Genomic DNA, 18,064 nt, shown 5'->3' on the forward strand with positions numbered 1-18,064 from the left:
TTACTTTTATGTTTGGAATTTCCCTGTGTTTCTTTTCATATTTGTTCACACCGATACCAGTCTGTATTTTGTTTTAATTTGATATAGGAGTTTGTCTGTTTTGTTTCCATTCAAAGTTCAAATTAAAAAAAAGAGAGAGCCGCCATTTTGGACAGAATATGACGCACTTTCGTTAATCAGCGAGGTGCATTGTGGGAGGCCCAGGTGTAAACAGGTGTTTACATTGTGGAAAGTGTAGTTTTTCCTGTTGGCTCTCAGTGTGAAACAGCTCTCCCTTAGCGATAAAGTGCAGCATCCAGGTTACGAAAGGATTAAATGTCACCTTTCTCACCAACTACTTATATGCCTTCCTCTTGCTCACTCAGCATGCAGAATGAGCCTAACGAGACACGGCCGTGTAACTAAGTGTTGGAAGTGCACAAATATGGCTAGCAACTGCAATAGAAGCAGCGTGAAAGAACATATGTACATGGGAGGATGCGCCGAGGAGCAGCCTCTGACGGCGTCCTAACAAACGGGTAAGTTTTCCTGACAGCTCATCATTTAGCCACAAGGCGATAAGAGGGAACAATCTGGTGGGGAAGCAACTAGTACCATGACAGCCACCCATAGTAAACCCCTGTAAGCAGAAACGTAGTAGTGCTTTGAACAAGTGCCTTTACAAGCTGCATTGAGACTTTCTGTGAAGGAATTCTGTCGAACCACTTCCTGGTTTCAGACGTAACTTTGGCTTCGTGCCCATTTGCTTAGCCCGCAGACCCTCATAGCAGCTCGGCTTGAAGCGGAACTTGCTTGTCACCGAATATCGTGTCTGGATAACTCTGACTATTAGTGTCGTTATAGGGCTTAGAAACGCAAAAGAAAAGTTTCTGCGGGGTTTTCCTCTTGTTGCAACCATTAGCGTCACACTCCGCCATTGTCCAGAAACTATAGACAAACGGAGCACCGTTGTCTAGCAACAGCTAATTAAAATCAACTAACAAGCGTCATATCATGTCCAATATGGAGATTCTCCATAGGAAATGTCTATAGGTGTGAAATCGTTCTAAAAATTCTAAAAGTGTGTTTTTTTTTTCCTAAACATATTTTGTTTATTAGTAACACATTTTTAAAATATAAATTTTCACGACAGGCACAACTGTATTCTATATTTTCACTTTCTCAAATATAAATCTAGTTAATCTAATGCAGTATAAAGAGAAAAAGAAAATAAATGATATACAGTACAATAATATCTGAGCTGCAGCATCTTGTGTGTCTGTGTACTAATCCTGGCTACTCTGCATTTGTTACACTGAATAATAAATATAGATCAAAAACTAATTATAGATTAAAAAAAAAAAAATTCTTAGGGGTCACCAGAAATTTATGATATCAAAATGGGGTCACATCCAAAAAAATGTTGGGAATCATTGGTTTAAATCCTCTGGTGACAATTTCCAGCCACACGGTGGCAGTATTGTTTAATAATCCAGTGACATTACAGCCAGAACCTCAGGAAAATGTGTAAAACATTTTACAATAATTCTGACAGAGTTTGTTTGACATTGTGGGGAGTTCTGATCAAATCACGCATCGACAGAAAACCACACTATTCCACATCCAGTTGCACCGACGGCTAAAGCCCACTACAGTGCAGAGGCACTTTGCTACTAAAGTCAGCGGAAAATCTCAGAATGCAGATGGAAAAGGTGAGGGAGCAGCCAACATTGTTCTCAGTTCTACTAACAGGAGGTCACACACACAAAAAAAACACATGAAGCACAAAACGACAATCCACAAAGTATCAAAGCACTAAGAGTAAACGATGCAGCTGCCTCAGGAAAAGTTCAGACAAGACTTGTTACAACACATAACAAACCACTCTGAAACACTCATGCAGCTCTCTGTCCTCCCTTTACATTCATGATTTAATCTGTGCTATGAAAGGATGGAAGCTCAAAGAGCATGCTTCAGGAATGGGCCCTTTCAGCCGCTTCAAGGCGTCCCACACGGCTTTTGTGACTGCGCAACAAGGAGAGCACTCACCTCACTGGAAGAGAAGATTAAAGTATGTGAGCGCCCAGACAGATTGGGTTCAGCGACTAACCCAGAGATGTGTGAACTGGGACTGGCTGGGTTAGAATCGTCTATGACTGAAAAACTCTGGAACAAGTGGAAACAAGCATCGCATTTACTGGTCACACATCACCAAAGAGCAGGCATTTGACCAACTGTGAGGAGAGTGAGGGTTAAAAGCTGTGAGCTTTGATAAGTGATTACTGCTTGAATAATATGAGACTTCAACTGATTGATTACAGATGTGTCACAGGTGAAAGGAAGCTGATCAGTGTTTACTATTCAGCACACACACAAGGTCGAAGCTCAGTCTGCCACCAGGACTACACAGAACATCTACACTACAGCAGCTAGCACTACTTTCAACTCTGGACATGTCAGAGGTAAACTGTATAGTTCATTAAAACTTAAAAAATGTATGGGTTAAAGCTGCTTAACCACATAACTCACATTTTAAAAAACGTCATCCAAAAGTTATTATAAATCCTCTGATAGGGATTTGTTTTCTTACCTTTATTTAACCAGATAGGCTCATTGACATTCATAATCTCTTTTTCAAGAAAGTAGTTCAGTTCAAGGGACTTGCTCAAGGTCCCAGAGTGGATTTGAACCCGTGACATTCTGGTTACGAGTTTGCTTTTTTAAGCATTTGGCCAATACTGAAAATTCACTAACAAACAAATGTCAAAGGTAGGAAATGCCACAAAAGTTCGATTTTTGACTCCACCATAATTAAACAGCTTGTTGGCAAAACCTTTCTGCATTGCATTGTGGGATTTGGAGTCCCATAGAAGAATGCAAAGATGGCCCAGAAGCGGAAATGTTTCTTTAAGAAGTATTTTTACTTCATTCCTATTGTAATTTCTTGTGTTTCTTCACCAGTCAGGGAGGAGAGTGAACACTTGGCGTAATTTTTGTCCCACTTTTTTTTTATCAGAAGTCACTGCAAATTCAGCAGTATTCATGTTTTTATGTGGAAACTACAATATCAACATTGGCCATTGTTTTGGTTTGATTTTCAATCTGTGAAAACATCAGAAACGTCACTTTGTCAGTGTTTTTGGGGTCAGTCATCAGTAGTAGATGAAGACAACTTTTGGATGACACACAGGTACAGTTTTAAAAAAATGTGATATGTGGTTAAGCAGCTTTAACTTTAGAATCAGGAAACTGAAATGCAGACCTGCAGGTTGTTGCACTAGCCACGTGTGAGCTCATGTACACTTTAACATTGCATAATTGTTGCCTTTTACATTCAGGCTTCACAAAACAAGTTAGTTACACACAGGAGTTATGGTTACACACTCACACAGTGATCAGCTGGCACAACAAGCCCTGATCTGTTTGTTTTTAAGTCAGAAGACTTTTCTCATTCGCTGAATTTATGTCAAACACTACCACATATTTACTAGAAAAACAACAGTGCACTCTATAGGGTGTCACTAGTGAGGAGTTATAAATCCACCACAACATCACAGTTAGTAGGCTCTACAGTGTGATCTAAAATCAAAAGCAGAACAGAAAATATGTATACTGTACCAAATCTAATGAGCGACTGAATAAAGAGGACCAGGAGAGATTTGTCTGTTCAAAGAAAACATGGTTCAGAGATGGATTTTAAAAAGACACACTTCAGAAACACCAGGAAGCAAAATGCACCATGTGCACAGTAACAGAACCACGGCTGGTACGAGTGCTCACCTGGTTTACTTTGATACGTAACCACAGGAAAACATGTTAAAAAGCAACTGAATTGTAAAGCTATTTTCTGACTGATTTCTGTAAACGTTAAACACAACTATGTGGACGTCTTTTTTTTGGACAACAGGTCTCAGTAAAACATCAGACCTGCAATGAATCAATTTACTTTATTCTCATATCGCTGCTATGCTGCATGAAACGCTCAGTATTGTAGGTAATGTGAAACAGGTTTTCATGCTTCATACTTTACTCCTGCGCTCCTGACTTTGCTCGCTGCTGCTCTCACTGGCGACCTGTGGAAGGCTGCTGACTGAGGACGATGGCTCTCTGTCTCTCTCTTTGTCTTTGTCTCCAAACCAGGAGAAGGGCATGCAGGTTGGGATGGAGCTCATTGATTCTGCAGGAGACAGATTTCCTCCAGACTCTTCTAGTAACTCTGCTGATCCTCTGAAAAGAAGGATCCGCAGAGTGTTATAGGGCCATGAGTTTAAATAGACAAATGCTAAGAAATATCCAAACAAATGTAAGTACATTAAAATCAGGAATCTAACAAAGTACCTGCTGTCCAAAGACGCCCTCATCGCCTCTTTGTCATGTTTTTTCCCTTTGCCGCCTGATTTGCGGAGGCCCCTGCATCAAACACCAGTACCATTTATTATTTTATTGTTAAACAGACTTCACTTACGAAGATTTTCTAGCTGAGCTGATCGCATCTACCCTCTCCCTCCCCTCATTGGAGAAGTGATAAGTGATAAATTGGACTCTGTACTTGCCCAAAGTCGGGAAATCGTCTTTTAGGTTTTCCTGCTGGTGAGACTTCATTTAAATCCTCTGTAACGGCATGAAGAACATTAGCCTAAATATCTGTGGGAACACACAGGCAGCACATAATTGCCTTGTTTACCTTTTGAGTCTTTGCCCTTGCCTTTGGATTCCCTCTTCTTGACATTGTGAGTGGAATCAGTGGGTGATTGCAGAGAGGAGTTGTGTTTTAAAGGAGACAAAGGGGGGCTTCCGCTTCCAATACTGTCGCCCTGTAAAGGCGACAAAGAGGGGCTGCTGGAGAGCTCAGCCTTACTCCTCGATGCTTCCGTGTTTCCTGGACAGCCGACTGCCACTGGGAGAAACAAGCTCTCCTGGATGGATCGCCGCCTCAGAGGAGTTTCTTGCTCCGTCTGCTCATCCTTCTCTTCTGTTTCCTGAAGAGAGCAGACTAATTATTTACAAGGACAATGTGAGGAAGAGAGAATAAAAGCTGCTTATGCAACACAAAGCTGCCGAGCTTTTCTGCAGTTTTGCATTCATTTGTTTAGCAATGGAGGCTTTGGCAGGTAAATGTGTTCACCTGATTGACTTTCAAGGTTTTCTTAAACAACAAAAATGATTAGATAACACATCTGGAAAGTGTTGTTACTGCATTAGAAGCCTCTTTGTTAAATACTAGCGCTGGTAATTAAAATGGGGGGGGGGGCATGTTTTGTTTTTTTCATTGCAAATTGATGCAAAAGTTTTGTTTTCAGTACCAATTAGAATGTAAGGGTCTATGAAACAAATCTGGTTCAAGTGTCATAATAAATTGTCGTGTGTGTGTGTGTGTGTGTGTGTGTGTGTGTGTGTGTGTGTGTGTGTGTGTGTGTGTGTGTGTGTGTGTGTGTGTGTGTGTGTGTGTGTGTGTGTGTGTGTGTGTGTGTGTGTGTGTGTGTGTGTGTGTGTGTGTGTGTGTGTGTGTGTGCGTGTGTGTGTGGACCTGCATTGTCAACTGAAGGGTCCCTCAACTCTTGTACAAAGTCTGATATGTTGGTATAGATCATGGAAGGCAGTAAAAGAAGCGCAATTTCTGTCGACGAGGAGCTAGGTGCACCAGACGTTTATGACTTCAAATTGGTACTGAAAATGAAACTTTTGCATCAATTTGAAATGACTGAGTATCTGGGCACCCCACTAAACCTACTGATGAATGATGAGGTTTAAGGTTCATGTTTATGCAATGTTTGTCATATTCATAGAAGCAGTGTTTTTGTGCAACTAATAATGTAATCTAACAGTTTAACCAGTGGTTTGTCCCAGACCTGAGACTGATGTGAAGTCCCCTTAAAGCTCTCTTTGATTTTGCTGCGGGACGGAGGTTGACGTTTGGCTTTCTGAGCGAGCAGACCTTTTGCTCGGTGTGCACTGGTGTCCAATCTCTCAGTTTCAGGAACCAAATCTGTCCAGTCTTGCTCTACAACAGAGAAAATCAGCATCAAATGTTTCAGTCATTTACTACAGTGAAAGATATCTCATTGTGTGTCTCATATCTCAACACTGTGTACCTTGCAGTGAGTCAATAGATTGTGTGTTAGTGACTGAGTCTTGGCTGCTTAGTCTCTCGTCTGTCGCAGAGTCCTGAGTCTCTACAGTGGAAGTCCGTGTGGACTCCAGTACAGATATCTGTGGACAATCACATTCAAGCTCATTCCATCCTCTGACTTATCAAGCTGCTTTGTAAACATTTCCCTTCAGAGATAGTCTTACCCTGTTTTGTAAGCTTTCCAGCTGATCCTTGTACCACTTGTCTTTTTCTTCCAAAACCTTAATCAGCTCTTCCTCTTTCTTCACAAAGTCTATTTCCCTAGGGTTGAAACAATGCATTATAGGTTAGATCAGACTTCTAATTTACAAATAAGTTCACGCTGTTTAGTTTTTAATTTTTACATGCAATATAGAAATAACGGTCATGAGTAAAGCTTTAACATTATCTAACAAACTCACTTCTGCTGATACTCTTTGAGCAGCTTTTTGGCTTTGTTGTACTTCTTGTCCAGGGTCTCATACTGTGTCTGCGTCTCAGATAACTGTTCATTCACAGTCTTGCACAGAGCCTGGGCCTCCATCCAGTAGTTCTCTAACTTCAGGATTTTATCACTGCTGTCCTCAATCTTTTGTTGCAGCGCAGCTTCCTTGGCGTCCCACAATGACTTGTCTTCCTCTGATGTCCTTAACTGGACACAAATAGTGGCACAGATCTTTGAATTGATTAAATAAGTGTGTGCATCTTCGTTAGTGGTGGAATCTTTAAGAGACATCCAACTAACTACCATATTCTCAGGGATATAGGTGGCTAGCATAGCAGGCTAGCAGTAGCCCAATTAGAATCTAAAAAAACAACTTTACAAAACTTCAACTTGACTGAAACGCTGTCATTAAGCAGTGAGGTATGACCGGTGTTTGGAAAATCATAGCAGAATAAAAAGAACATTTGTTTGTCAGGGCAAATATGACTGGAACCAAAGACCTGACCCAGACATGATTAGATTGGTGACCAATAGCGCAACCCTATTAAAAAAATGTGTTAGTCAGCATTGCACTAAGCCAATTTGAAACATCCAGGCATTTGACTTATTGGCCTAAGTCACTTATCTGAGGGTTTTTCCAGGAATATAGTACATTTCTTGGAAAGCGACCTATAGCCTAGTAAACAGGATAATTATTGTTACCTATAATCAGCTGCTAGACAAAACCTTTAAAATCATTGACCATTAGCACATATTTAAACAAGCAATATCTGAAATGACTAATGCAGTAAACATACTGGTTTTAGTGTTATACAGTGTTGACATTTCTTAGTCATTTGTGTTTCAATATGGGACATTTGTACTTCCACATACCTTTTCCTTTAGTTGACTTATTTCAGCTGCCGAAATACTGTGTTTGAGTTGCAGCTGTGAGGGTTAAAAAAGAAAACATTTGGTTTGTCACTTGAGTTTGGATTTGAACTTAAAACTTTGAAAATCTTGAATCTTTAAAGGTCCAAAGTTGACGCCTGATACCTCTTTGAGTCTGAAGGCCAACTGAGAGCCATCCATGTTGGAGGGTGTGAACAGGGCCTCTGAGTCAGGCAGCTCAAACACCTCCACATTTCGTCCAGGAGAAAAATTGGACCCTAAAATCCTTTCATCCATGTCTTCATCCTCCTCATATCGCTCCTCCTGGTGGTTGATAGCACACATCATTACCGAGTGAAAACACTAACACACCCTCCATGCCCAGTAACCAGATCAGCATGTGTCAACAACACTCCTGATGTTAAGTACACGCTGGAAGGAAAATGGTAATTAACGCATCATGTCCAAATATTAATGAGCGGTTGCACAAGAAACATGGCAGGAGTTTGGCAGCACGTTTGCAACATTTAGAAAAACATCAAATGAGAAACAATCTCTGCCTGTGAGTAGAAGTACACAAATGTGTGCATTGTCACAGAGCTGCTGCTTGACTAACTGGAAGTGGCCCATTTCCTTTTCACCTTCCACTAACTCTTGGCTCAAAAACCCTGTCACAAATGCAGTGACTTGTGGCTGCTTGAACTCCAGCAAAAATATTTCACAACTCTGGCAGACAGATGGTGGCTGAACGAACATTTTCCAACACAGCAGAATGGAGACACATGGCTTATTTACAGACAGCTGCTCATTTCCTGGTTAAGCAGACGGTGACTGGACTTGATTTGTGAAAGGTTTTAATGTGTTCATATGAGATCAGGATTATTTATAATTACATTGCATTGACAAGCTTGAGTTCTATTCCTATAAAAATAGCATATTTTCTAAATGAGTAATTATTGCATGATCTGTAGGAATAAAACATTGATATGCTCATATTTACCATCTCTCTACTCTGACACTGTTGCTAAGAAGATTATTAATCTGAGCAATAAAGTCCTAATGAGCATTTAACTCACCCCCTCTGTTGAATGATCATAGGTATCTTCCAGCTGGTGCTGCTGCTGCAGCTGGTTCTTCTCTTGCTCGAGTGTCTCATTAATTAGACGGGCGACCTCACTTTGTGTTCCTGGCTTCTCCCGGCCAATCAGAAACCTGTTCATTTTCCATTTGTTAGTAATTCATACAGTACAATCAAAATACTCTAATACTGGCAAAGTACTGTAAACACACTAGCTCTGATTACATTGAAAAATTTCCTCAGCAAGCGATCAGCTGCCCATTCTCAGTTGCTTCAAGAAAAAACCAAAATCCTAATTTTTCTGAAGGATTTGTACTGACCTTACTGTGCCTTTGGTGTTTTTTAGGACTGTTGCAGCAAACAGTTGAGTGACTCCAACCAAACTGATGCCATCCACCTCTACTATTTGGTCATTCACATGTATGCTGGAAAACAGAAGATAGAGTTGGTCATTCAGCAACATTTCCCACAGCAATTCTAAACTTTTGTACTGCACTTTGGGTTTTTTACCAGTGAAAAGCGGTAAATACAATTTACTTACTTACAAATACAATCTTTTTTTTTTTTTAAAGGAAAAATATTTAGCTGTTATTAAAAGTTTGCTGTATTTTCACTGATAAAATCAGGTAAGGTGGATGAACTATTATTGATGATGATTACACTGAGTATGTCTTGACTCTATATGTAAACAAACAAGGCTGAACACATTTGGACAATAGTACTGAAACATGCACAGATAAGGAAACAAATTTCCTACGCACCGCCCGTCTTTCTCTGCGGCTCCTTGTTCTGTGATAGTTTTTACAAAGATTCCAAGTTTCTCCAAACCCTGGTCCGCTCCCACTCCCATTCCTATAATACTGATACCAAGCCCGTTGTCTCCTAGGTTAGAGAAATGACGCTGATAATTAAAAGATGACAAACAAGCAAACACATGAGGAAAAACTCATCTTTGCCAATGAACAGACCTTTCTCAATCTCCACTGGAAACACATCCATCTTTTCCACTCTTTTTTCCAGCTCATATTCTGCAGATGCTGCAACTGGGTCAACATCGTCATTGCGCCGATCATATTCCTCATTGGAGAAGGTGCTGAAGACCTACATTGATAAACAGAAGTATAGTTGAAAAGCCCAAACTATAGTTAGATATTTTTATCACAAAAATGAACATGCCACACATTGAGGACCACCACAGTAAATTTTTTAGTAATTACGAGCTGCAGATAGTATTTTAATACATGTGATACCAAGTATCACACTGGTGGGCTGTGTGTGAAGAAGTAGCCGTTATACCAGCCAACTTTAGAAAATGTGAGACAAGTCCCTAAGGCTGTTTTCTTCATTTTGTCTTTACACACAAATAAGCTGGAAAAGAAACAGAAACCAGATCTTGAAATGGTTTTACAATTGATATGAAACAAAAACCACAAATTGGAATAAACAGGTGTTCATCTTTATCCTACTAAACAGGCAGGTGCTAACCAACCCTCAAAGGCAGCCTACTTTTCAACAAGAATCAGTTCTAGTTCACTTGATTGTTGCCAATTCTATCAGGCAGCACTGTCATTCAATCTAAATGAGCTACAAAGTATGTGGCATGAATTATAGACAGGATTACCATCTGTGACAACTTTGTGAGTTTGCTTATAGTTCAGAGTGTAAACGGAGTTTCTACTGAGCAGCAGCAATAATTACTCTTTCAAGCACAAACCAAGCACTTTTCAACAAATGTCAGCTTTGAAAACAAACACATTACTGATATAAAGGAGTCTTGCTACAAAAAGACAGATTAGCAGAATCCATCAGGGGCTTATATCCGATTATAGGGATGAACTGCACAGCAGGCCTGTAACATAAACCCAAAGCTGGGTCTTTAATAGTCTGTATTTGGGTGGAGAAAAGTATCAGAAGTGCATCCCACAGATGTCATGTATAGAAGAGTGATCCTAAAAAGGTTACCACAAAGAAGAGTAAGTCTTCAGGAAGAATCTAAATATTAAAATGAAGATGATAACTTAAGTAGGGCTGCAACTAACAATTATTTTGATAATTCGATTATTTTTACGATTAATTGAATAATTGGTGTATTTACATTTTAGTTTTTCCCATTGTTTCCAAGTAAATTATTAACAAAGGGCCTTTATTATTCAACATAGACTTTTTAGAGATTATAACCATTTTGGAATGTCATATCCTCATCAAAATCACACCTGGAGTTGTGTTTTTTAAGTGTTAGTAATCTTTTGTCAAACTCTTCTGCAATTTAAACACTCACCCATACATACTCAAGCAAATTTCACGAGGAGATTTCCAATGAGGTTTTCACCATGACAGTCCTTAGGGCTCCTACAATAATTTAAAATCCTGAACAAAGCCTATTAATGCATTTTTCAGAACAAATTTTCACAAAAAGAATAAAACAAAATAAAATTGCAGTAAATTGCATTTCATTTTTTCCTGTAAACACGACTTTTACCTGGGAAAAGGCTTTATAGCTTATGCTATGAAATTGTAAACAATCCTTCAAATAAAGTGCCAATGGCATGAAACATGAATGGAACTTAGATTTTAAAGTAAAATCCATCAGAAGGTTGTCCAGAAATAAAATGGGCAAAAAACCTGCTGTCTGAAAAAGAGCAGTGAATGCTTAGGAAAAAAAGTGCAATTCAAATACGATTTAAACATTTACCTTTCTCATTCAGTCATAACTAGGCTGCAAGACTGAAACATGAACTGGTAAACGACAAACTGATCACAGAACATGTTTGTAAAGTTTTAAACAGCAATGTAATCAGCTTCTACGACAACATTTGCAAACAACACTGAACTGCAAAAATAAGTCCTTGCCAACTGTGATTTTGATGAGAATTAAAGATGTAGTATTTATAACAGTGCAAAATTCAAAAATGTAATAAAATGAGAAAATGTTCAACAAACAGCTTATGCCTGAATTGACAGGAATACAACTACCTGTGGGAAATGAGGCAGTATTCACTCATTCCAGAAAGAACTTAGCATTGCAGTGCAAAAAGGTCAACATGTCCACATGTTCAGGGCTTAGGCTTGTTCTCTTTTTAGAGGCTATGTTTCCTGCCGCAGAAAACAGCTGCTCTGTTTGTGTGGAAGTGCTTGGTATAAAGAGGTAGGACCTTGCTAATCTTGACAAAAAGGGATATTTCACCTCATTCGACTTTTACCACTCTAACTGATTACGTGATGACCAGTGACGTGCCGTGAGCACTAGGGTTGGGTAGGCAGGGCGTTGCAAATCGAGACCACCAATGTCAACACAATCGACAATTTCATATATTTCTGCTGGCAAGTGTTAGTCAAACAAAATCAACAATGTAAAACACCACTAAACAATTATTCAATAGCTGCCTCCATATTTTCCTAACAAGATATATCTCATGACACGGCAGTGCATTCGTTGAAGAAAATGACAACTTCTACTACTACTCGGAACAGCCTCAGTGAGGCGCATCCACAAAGCCAATCCTTCTTTTTGTACCATTCACTGTAGAATGTACAAAACATTTTCAGTCCAATTCTTTTAACAATGGTGGCACAAATGGAGGAAATTGTAGAGTATTTTTCACCACTCATGTACTCTGTGGCACAGTCAAATGGCTTCAGGGCTGTGGAAAGCTCTTCAATTAGGCTCCATTGGTCTGGGTTTAAGTCTAAATTTTGCTTGCCTGTTTTTGCCACAGTTAGGTCCGACAGCATTGCAGTAACAGGCCACCGTTGCTCAAACAGATGATTGATCATGTGATACGTACTGTTCCATCTAGTACTAACATCTTGGATAAGTTTGTGTTCAGGTGTGCCCATTTGTTGTTGTTTTTGCTTGAGTTTGGTGGATGCAAGTTCACTTCTTTTAAAATGCTCAACAAGGCATCTTGGAGCTCCAACCGCTTTGGCAATGATCTAGCATTTAAGAGCAGAGGTGAGAACTAGGGATATACCGATATGGATTTTTTTAGGTCCGATACCGATTTTTTTTTCCATCAGCGTTAGCCAATGACCGATAAGGACTGCCGATTTTCTTGAGCCAATACTACTTTTGCTCCCTCAATTTACATCATAAAAATTACACAATGATGATAACAAATGGTACGAGTCTCAATTTAAAAAAAAAAAGGAACATTTATTAAAATGAGCAAAGATGAGGTTTAACACATTAAAAACAGGTGATGTGGAACAAGTAAAAAAATATTTCAGCTCTCTGCAAATAATGCGAATCGGCGAACACAGCAGCCCGCATCGGCCGATGCCGATACATTTAAAAACGTAAAATTTGGCCGATAATATCGGCCGGCCAGTGTATTAGTCTATCACTTGTGAGAACAAGCTGCAATGTGTGATCTGTGCATCTGAGAGAGGCCCATCCATATTTCTCCTCCAGTAGTCGAGCAACAGCCACAATGTTGGCCCCATCGTCACGCACAATAGCAGATATTTTATCAGGAAGAATTTCAAATTTGTCCAGTATTTCTTCCAGCCACCCTGCAATATTTTGGCCAGTATGTCTCTTCTCCAACAGCATAGTAGAGAGGAAAATGGACTCCATTTGCCAGTCGATTCCAATGTAGTGGCATGTGATTCCCAAGTATGCATCAGTGGCTACACTAGTCCAAATGTCTGTAGTCAGAGCCACTTTGCTGTCAATGGCTGGGATAGTTGATTTGACTTGATCCACTGTGGCATTGTATTTCTTGTCCAACAACCTCACAAAATGCATTCTAGAGGGGATAGTGTACCCTGGATTGAATGACTTTAACATTTGTTGGAATCCTGCTCCTTCCACCACAGAGTATTTTTGCACGGAGTAAACTCACTGTGCCGGCGCTTGGTCCCCCGCTTCTACACACACATGTTTTCATTTAAGGTGCTCGGACAGAGACGTAGTACTCCTGTGCCAGGCCAATTCAGTAGTGCAGAGTTTATAGGTTACTCTTCTTTTTTGAAGGCTCAAAGTAAAGCGCTCCCACACTTTGGATGACTTTGTTTCATTAGTTCTTCTGTTTTTGTCTTTCTTGAACTAACTTCACTGCCGCTTACCCCCGCCATCTTGCTGAATGCTGCAGATACACTATGCGGGAAGCACATGACATAAAATGAGGCCAGCTATTGGCTATTCGCTACTTCTCCTACTGTACTGGCTGAGTAAAACCTCTGGTGGCTCATTACTGCCACACTTTAGTCACCGCAGATTTAAAATATGCACAAAATAGGGATGTAACGATTCACTCAACTCCCGATACAATTCGATTCACGATACTGGGTTCACGATACGATTCTCTCACGATTTATTTTACAAAATGGACTGTAGACAAATGTTTTTTTTGGGGAAAAAAACTAGAAAATACTGTATTTTCCTTTTATTTTTCATTGTCAAAAGAATTCCTTGATAAACTATTCAAAACAATGCAATTTAACTAAAAGTAAATCTTGAATGAAATAAATAAAGGAATAATACAAATGAAAATGAAGCCTATTAATTTAAATTCTGATTGTATAATAAACAATGCAAAACTGCATAATAGTTCTTTTTCTTTTAAAAGTGCAACTGAAAATGTATTTTGTGCCTTAACAATTGGACTTTAAAAAAAAAAACCGTGATTGCACTGATTTACGTCATATTTGTTTGGACCAGCAGAGGGCGCTGGTAACCCAGTGGTCGGTTGGCATGCAGATATCTTGCAGTGAAGAAGAGAAGCTACGCTAGCAGACAGAGCTAATAGAAAAACATGACTTTTACAGATATTCAAGTAATATTACAGATATTCTTTCGGTGCTAAAGGGGTAAGGAATCATTTATTAACATATTTAAGAGTAGAAGGCGGCCAGAAAGAAAGTATTAGCAGACTCCGCCCGCCGCCTACACTTGTGGATAGAAAAGGATAAATATATAGCGCCCTCTGCTGTTTAAAAAAAGTACTGCGATTCAATTTTCAGAAAATCGATATCAACCGTGATACCTTTGAATCGATTTTTAACTGCCTTACAATTAATCGTTACATCTTAGCACAAAATGAACCGCTTACCGTAAATAAAAGTTATTTAGCAACTAATCGATGACTAAATTAGTTGACAACTATTTTTAAAATCAATTTTATTCGATTAAATCGATTAGTTGTTTCAGCTCTAAACTTAAGCTATTGCAACTTTATAAAAATGTGGCAGATGTGCAAAAGGTCAACTAAGAAAAACTAATTTTTGGCTTATTTAGTAGTTCTCTTTGACTTGGACTCATGACCAAAGACTTCAGACTTGACTTGGACTTGCAAAAAAGACTTGTGAATAAGGGTTTCCCAATCCGATAATGATGTCGGTCCGATATCAGCCAGAAAACAAATATCAGATTTTATCGGACTGCTTCTAAAATCAAATTCCCAAAATATTGTTTTGGGAATTTGCATAGAAGCACAACAGTTAGGGTGAGAAAATAGACTGAGTTCTTGTCGGCTCTGTATTTAGGAGTCAGTGATGATTTATGTAGTTTTTTGGCAGTTTAGTCAGTATTTCGGGTGGCTTAGGCGGCGTTTAATGCAGCCAAGACAGGAAGGGGGAGGGTGGTGCACCTAATGATTGCTCCCGGAAACATTTCCCCATTAAAAGGGCCCTATACTTAACTTGTGTAACAAGGAAAATAAATAAATAAAATATCAATATTTGGCGCCAGTGAATCGATAACGTACCGCTAGACAAAACCTTGCGATATATCATCATATCGATATTTTGGCACATCCTTAATCATAATATATTGTTGCATGAGATATCGTCCCACCTTTAACGATTGTTCTATTTTTATTAAAAACAATGTTCAACAATCCCAACGTACTCCAGACATGTTTGTCTTGGTTATCAATGACTGCAGTAATGGCTCATTTATATAGACATCAACAATATAATTGCTACAATGAGATCAGACAACCCCTTTAATAATAACAAATCATTTCCTAAACTTTAGACTCCCCAGGCTTTTCTTACGAACACCTGAACGTCGTTTGACCATTACTAAATAGTATCTGAGTAGCAGCTTAGCTTCTGCCCCCATTTCTCACTGTTCTACCCTGTCTGACGCTCCGTTGCCATGGAGTCCTGGGCCGTTTTCAAACAATGTTCTGTTCTTCACTGAAACCTTATCAGCCGGCCACTTTTCTCTGCAAGAGGAGCCAAAATTCAGCTCCTTAAGAGAGTATCCTAAGCAAAAAAAAAAGCCTTACACGCGGCTCAGTCAGCAGTATGTGACTTCACACATTTATTTTGGATTTAATGTTTGCAACATGCCAAGTCTGGTAATAGTTCAAAGTGAAAACAGAGTTGCACTAACAAGTGTGGGAAGCTGGATTAAAGAAAAACTTGTTCCTCATATTTATGTAAAAAGGGGAATTTTTAAAGCCTCGTGTTCTTATTTTGAATCTCTGCTCTTATTTTCAAAGGCACTCAACAAAGCTTTGGCAGACTTGTTTTCAACATGCTATTGTCCACCTACATCCAAACATTAGCATTGGCCAAGCTGTAAGTGTGGGGTAATCATCTTTGTTACACTCATGTGATGGCTTGTCTTGACTGTGTATCTTCAAATGCACATCCCAACACCAAACCTTTTTTTTTTAACCAATTTTAAAATCTTTCCACACAGTGGAAGGCCAGTTTGGGAAATGAGTCAGCAGCTGTGAAGGAAAGCAAACCAGAGAAATCAGAGAAAACCGGGGGCTGACCACTGGAATGGAACGTGGAGCTCAAAATGTAAGCAGCCCTACAAAAAGACAACAGATGAAACATGTGGGGGGAAAAGGGTGTGTGCCTGGCTCTGATCAGAGTAATGTGGAAAAAAGGACTGGGATATAGTCTTTGATACTTGACAAGCAAAGCATTAAACAGGGGATAACATTTTCTAGTATTTCTTTTATGTAGAAAACCATTAAATACTTGACACTTTGATGTGTTCACACTGAATGATGTAGTACAATATAAGACCTACAGTAGAAACAGGTGGAGTCTGTGTGTCATAGAATCAGATCTCCCAAAGAAGAAGACACATGAACAGGTTGGACAGGTTTTTATATCAATGGCCCACAAAGATACTTTTGTCTCAAGTGCTGCTAAAAATGTGAAAAGAAGAGTACAAACCACTCGTAAGAATGCATTTTAAAGCAAATCTCAATCAACCAAGTCTATTTCAATGCCAGGCTTTTTAACAGGCAGCACTGAGGCTACTGCATTAGTATTCTCTCTGTAATGTCTGATGGTCTCCCAGCAGCCCAGGTGGCTTGAAGCAACCATCTCTCTGCAGCTTCTAAAGAGGGAGGAACCATGTCAGACACATTCCTTAGCAGACGACCCATCTTATTTAGGAGATGGAATGCATAACATGACAAATGATTGGAAAAGTAAAGTTTTTCCCAATTCATATGAAATGGCAAAAATACACTTTAATCAGTTTTAACAGGTTAACATGTAACACGATAAACTTATCTATGGGTTGTATCTTTAAGAATAACTGAACCCTGTCTGACGGCTGAGACTAGGCTGAAAAAAATGCCCTGATTATGGGCGGGGCTCCCGGAGCATTTAAGACACGCCCAGTGTATACTAAAAAAAATCTCCAAAGAACAATCTACGCTACGCTAACTAACTATGCAATACTTATTATAACTCTATTTGCAATTCTCTCAATCCAACCTGCTCGCCACAGATTGGAGAGTCCTCAAGTACTAGTTTTATAGGAGGGGCGGAGTCATCAGTGGTGGTTTGTGATATACAAAGCCACCAAAACATCACAAAACACCATTCTCAGCAAAATTCAATTCTCAATAGCCATGTTTCAACCCATAGAGGGCAGTCACTCTTGCATTTTTATAAGAATTATGCAAAATTTAAATACTTTGACTAAAATGTCAAGAGTTGGACAAGAATCAATCAGTAACACTCCTTTATATCCAATTTAGAGATGGTTAATCAGCCCTATTTGATTTTGATACATTTTGAAGTCTCGATTACAATTAGAAAAATTTTAATAATAGATCTTTGGAAATTTAAACGATTCTTAATCCTCAATAATAAAATAGGATTAATCGAGTATCAATTTTTTCACCATCTTTAACCAAAATATATTTTTTACCCCAGCAGAAGCAAGTGGTTTTGGGCTTTAGCCACTCTTTAAATACCTCAAAATTCAGGTGCCACTACTAAAAATTAGTTATCAGTACAAACTATTGAAACTATTAATTTCAACAACTGCATTACTTTTGAATTTATTTTCTTTGGGAAACTACTTTTACATTTTACTTATTGAAAAATTCCTAAAAGATCAATAATTCCACGATATCTTTTGAACTCACAATGTTATTAAAGTCCCTACTGGAGGGAAATTAAAAAGATTATCACTGCAAACATCTGTACCACTTAAAGGCTAAAAGCAGAGGTTTGTCACTGTCTTTAACAGTAAAAACAGGCAAGAGCTGCCTAAAAGACATCAGGCTCCAAACTTACACAAGAAGCTTCTCAAGGAAGAACTCTTGAAGCAGTAATCAGGGGTTTTTGTACCCATAAACAATAGTTCCTTTAA

General features: G+C 39.0%; 1 protein-coding gene and 1 long non-coding RNA gene across 5 annotated transcripts in view; one reads left to right on the forward strand and one right to left on the reverse strand.

The window, feature by feature from the left end:
- Window positions 1-18,064, reverse strand: part of ppp1r9ala (protein phosphatase 1 regulatory subunit 9A-like A) — a 29,146-nt gene that overhangs the window by 1,803 nt on the left and 9,279 nt on the right. For 2 of the 4 annotated variants that reach the window (XM_028436681.1, XM_028436680.1), the window contains 16 exons: window positions 9,450-9,582; window positions 9,243-9,363; window positions 8,802-8,906; window positions 8,480-8,615; window positions 7,569-7,727; window positions 7,407-7,460; window positions 6,511-6,740; window positions 6,274-6,370; window positions 6,072-6,189; window positions 5,829-5,980; window positions 4,664-4,958; window positions 4,533-4,590; window positions 4,318-4,389; window positions 4,005-4,206; window positions 3,598-3,642; window positions 2,029-2,145 (listed from right to left, as the gene is read on the reverse strand). In XM_028436681.1, coding sequence (XP_028292482.1) covers window positions 2,029-2,145; window positions 3,598-3,642; window positions 4,005-4,206; window positions 4,318-4,389; window positions 4,533-4,590; window positions 4,664-4,958; window positions 5,829-5,980; window positions 6,072-6,189; window positions 6,274-6,370; window positions 6,511-6,740; window positions 7,407-7,460; window positions 7,569-7,727; window positions 8,480-8,615; window positions 8,802-8,906; window positions 9,243-9,363; window positions 9,450-9,582 — 2,094 coding nt within the window. The remainder of the gene's footprint in view (window positions 1-2,028; window positions 2,146-3,597; window positions 3,643-4,004; window positions 4,207-4,317; window positions 4,390-4,532; window positions 4,591-4,663; window positions 4,959-5,828; window positions 5,981-6,071; window positions 6,190-6,273; window positions 6,371-6,510; window positions 6,741-7,406; window positions 7,461-7,568; window positions 7,728-8,479; window positions 8,616-8,801; window positions 8,907-9,242; window positions 9,364-9,449; window positions 9,583-18,064) is intronic. The other 2 variants (XM_028436682.1, XM_028436683.1) reach the window with 2 other exon arrangements.
- Window positions 211-16,422, forward strand: LOC114455444 (uncharacterized). The gene is made up of 3 exons (XR_003672681.1): window positions 211-518; window positions 15,933-16,011; window positions 16,136-16,422. It is a non-coding gene; the product is annotated as an uncharacterized LOC114455444 (long non-coding RNA).

This window comes from Gouania willdenowi, chromosome 21, assembly GCF_900634775.1.
Source record: "Gouania willdenowi chromosome 21, fGouWil2.1, whole genome shotgun sequence".
Taxonomy (NCBI): Eukaryota; Metazoa; Chordata; class Actinopteri; order Blenniiformes; family Gobiesocidae; genus Gouania; species Gouania willdenowi.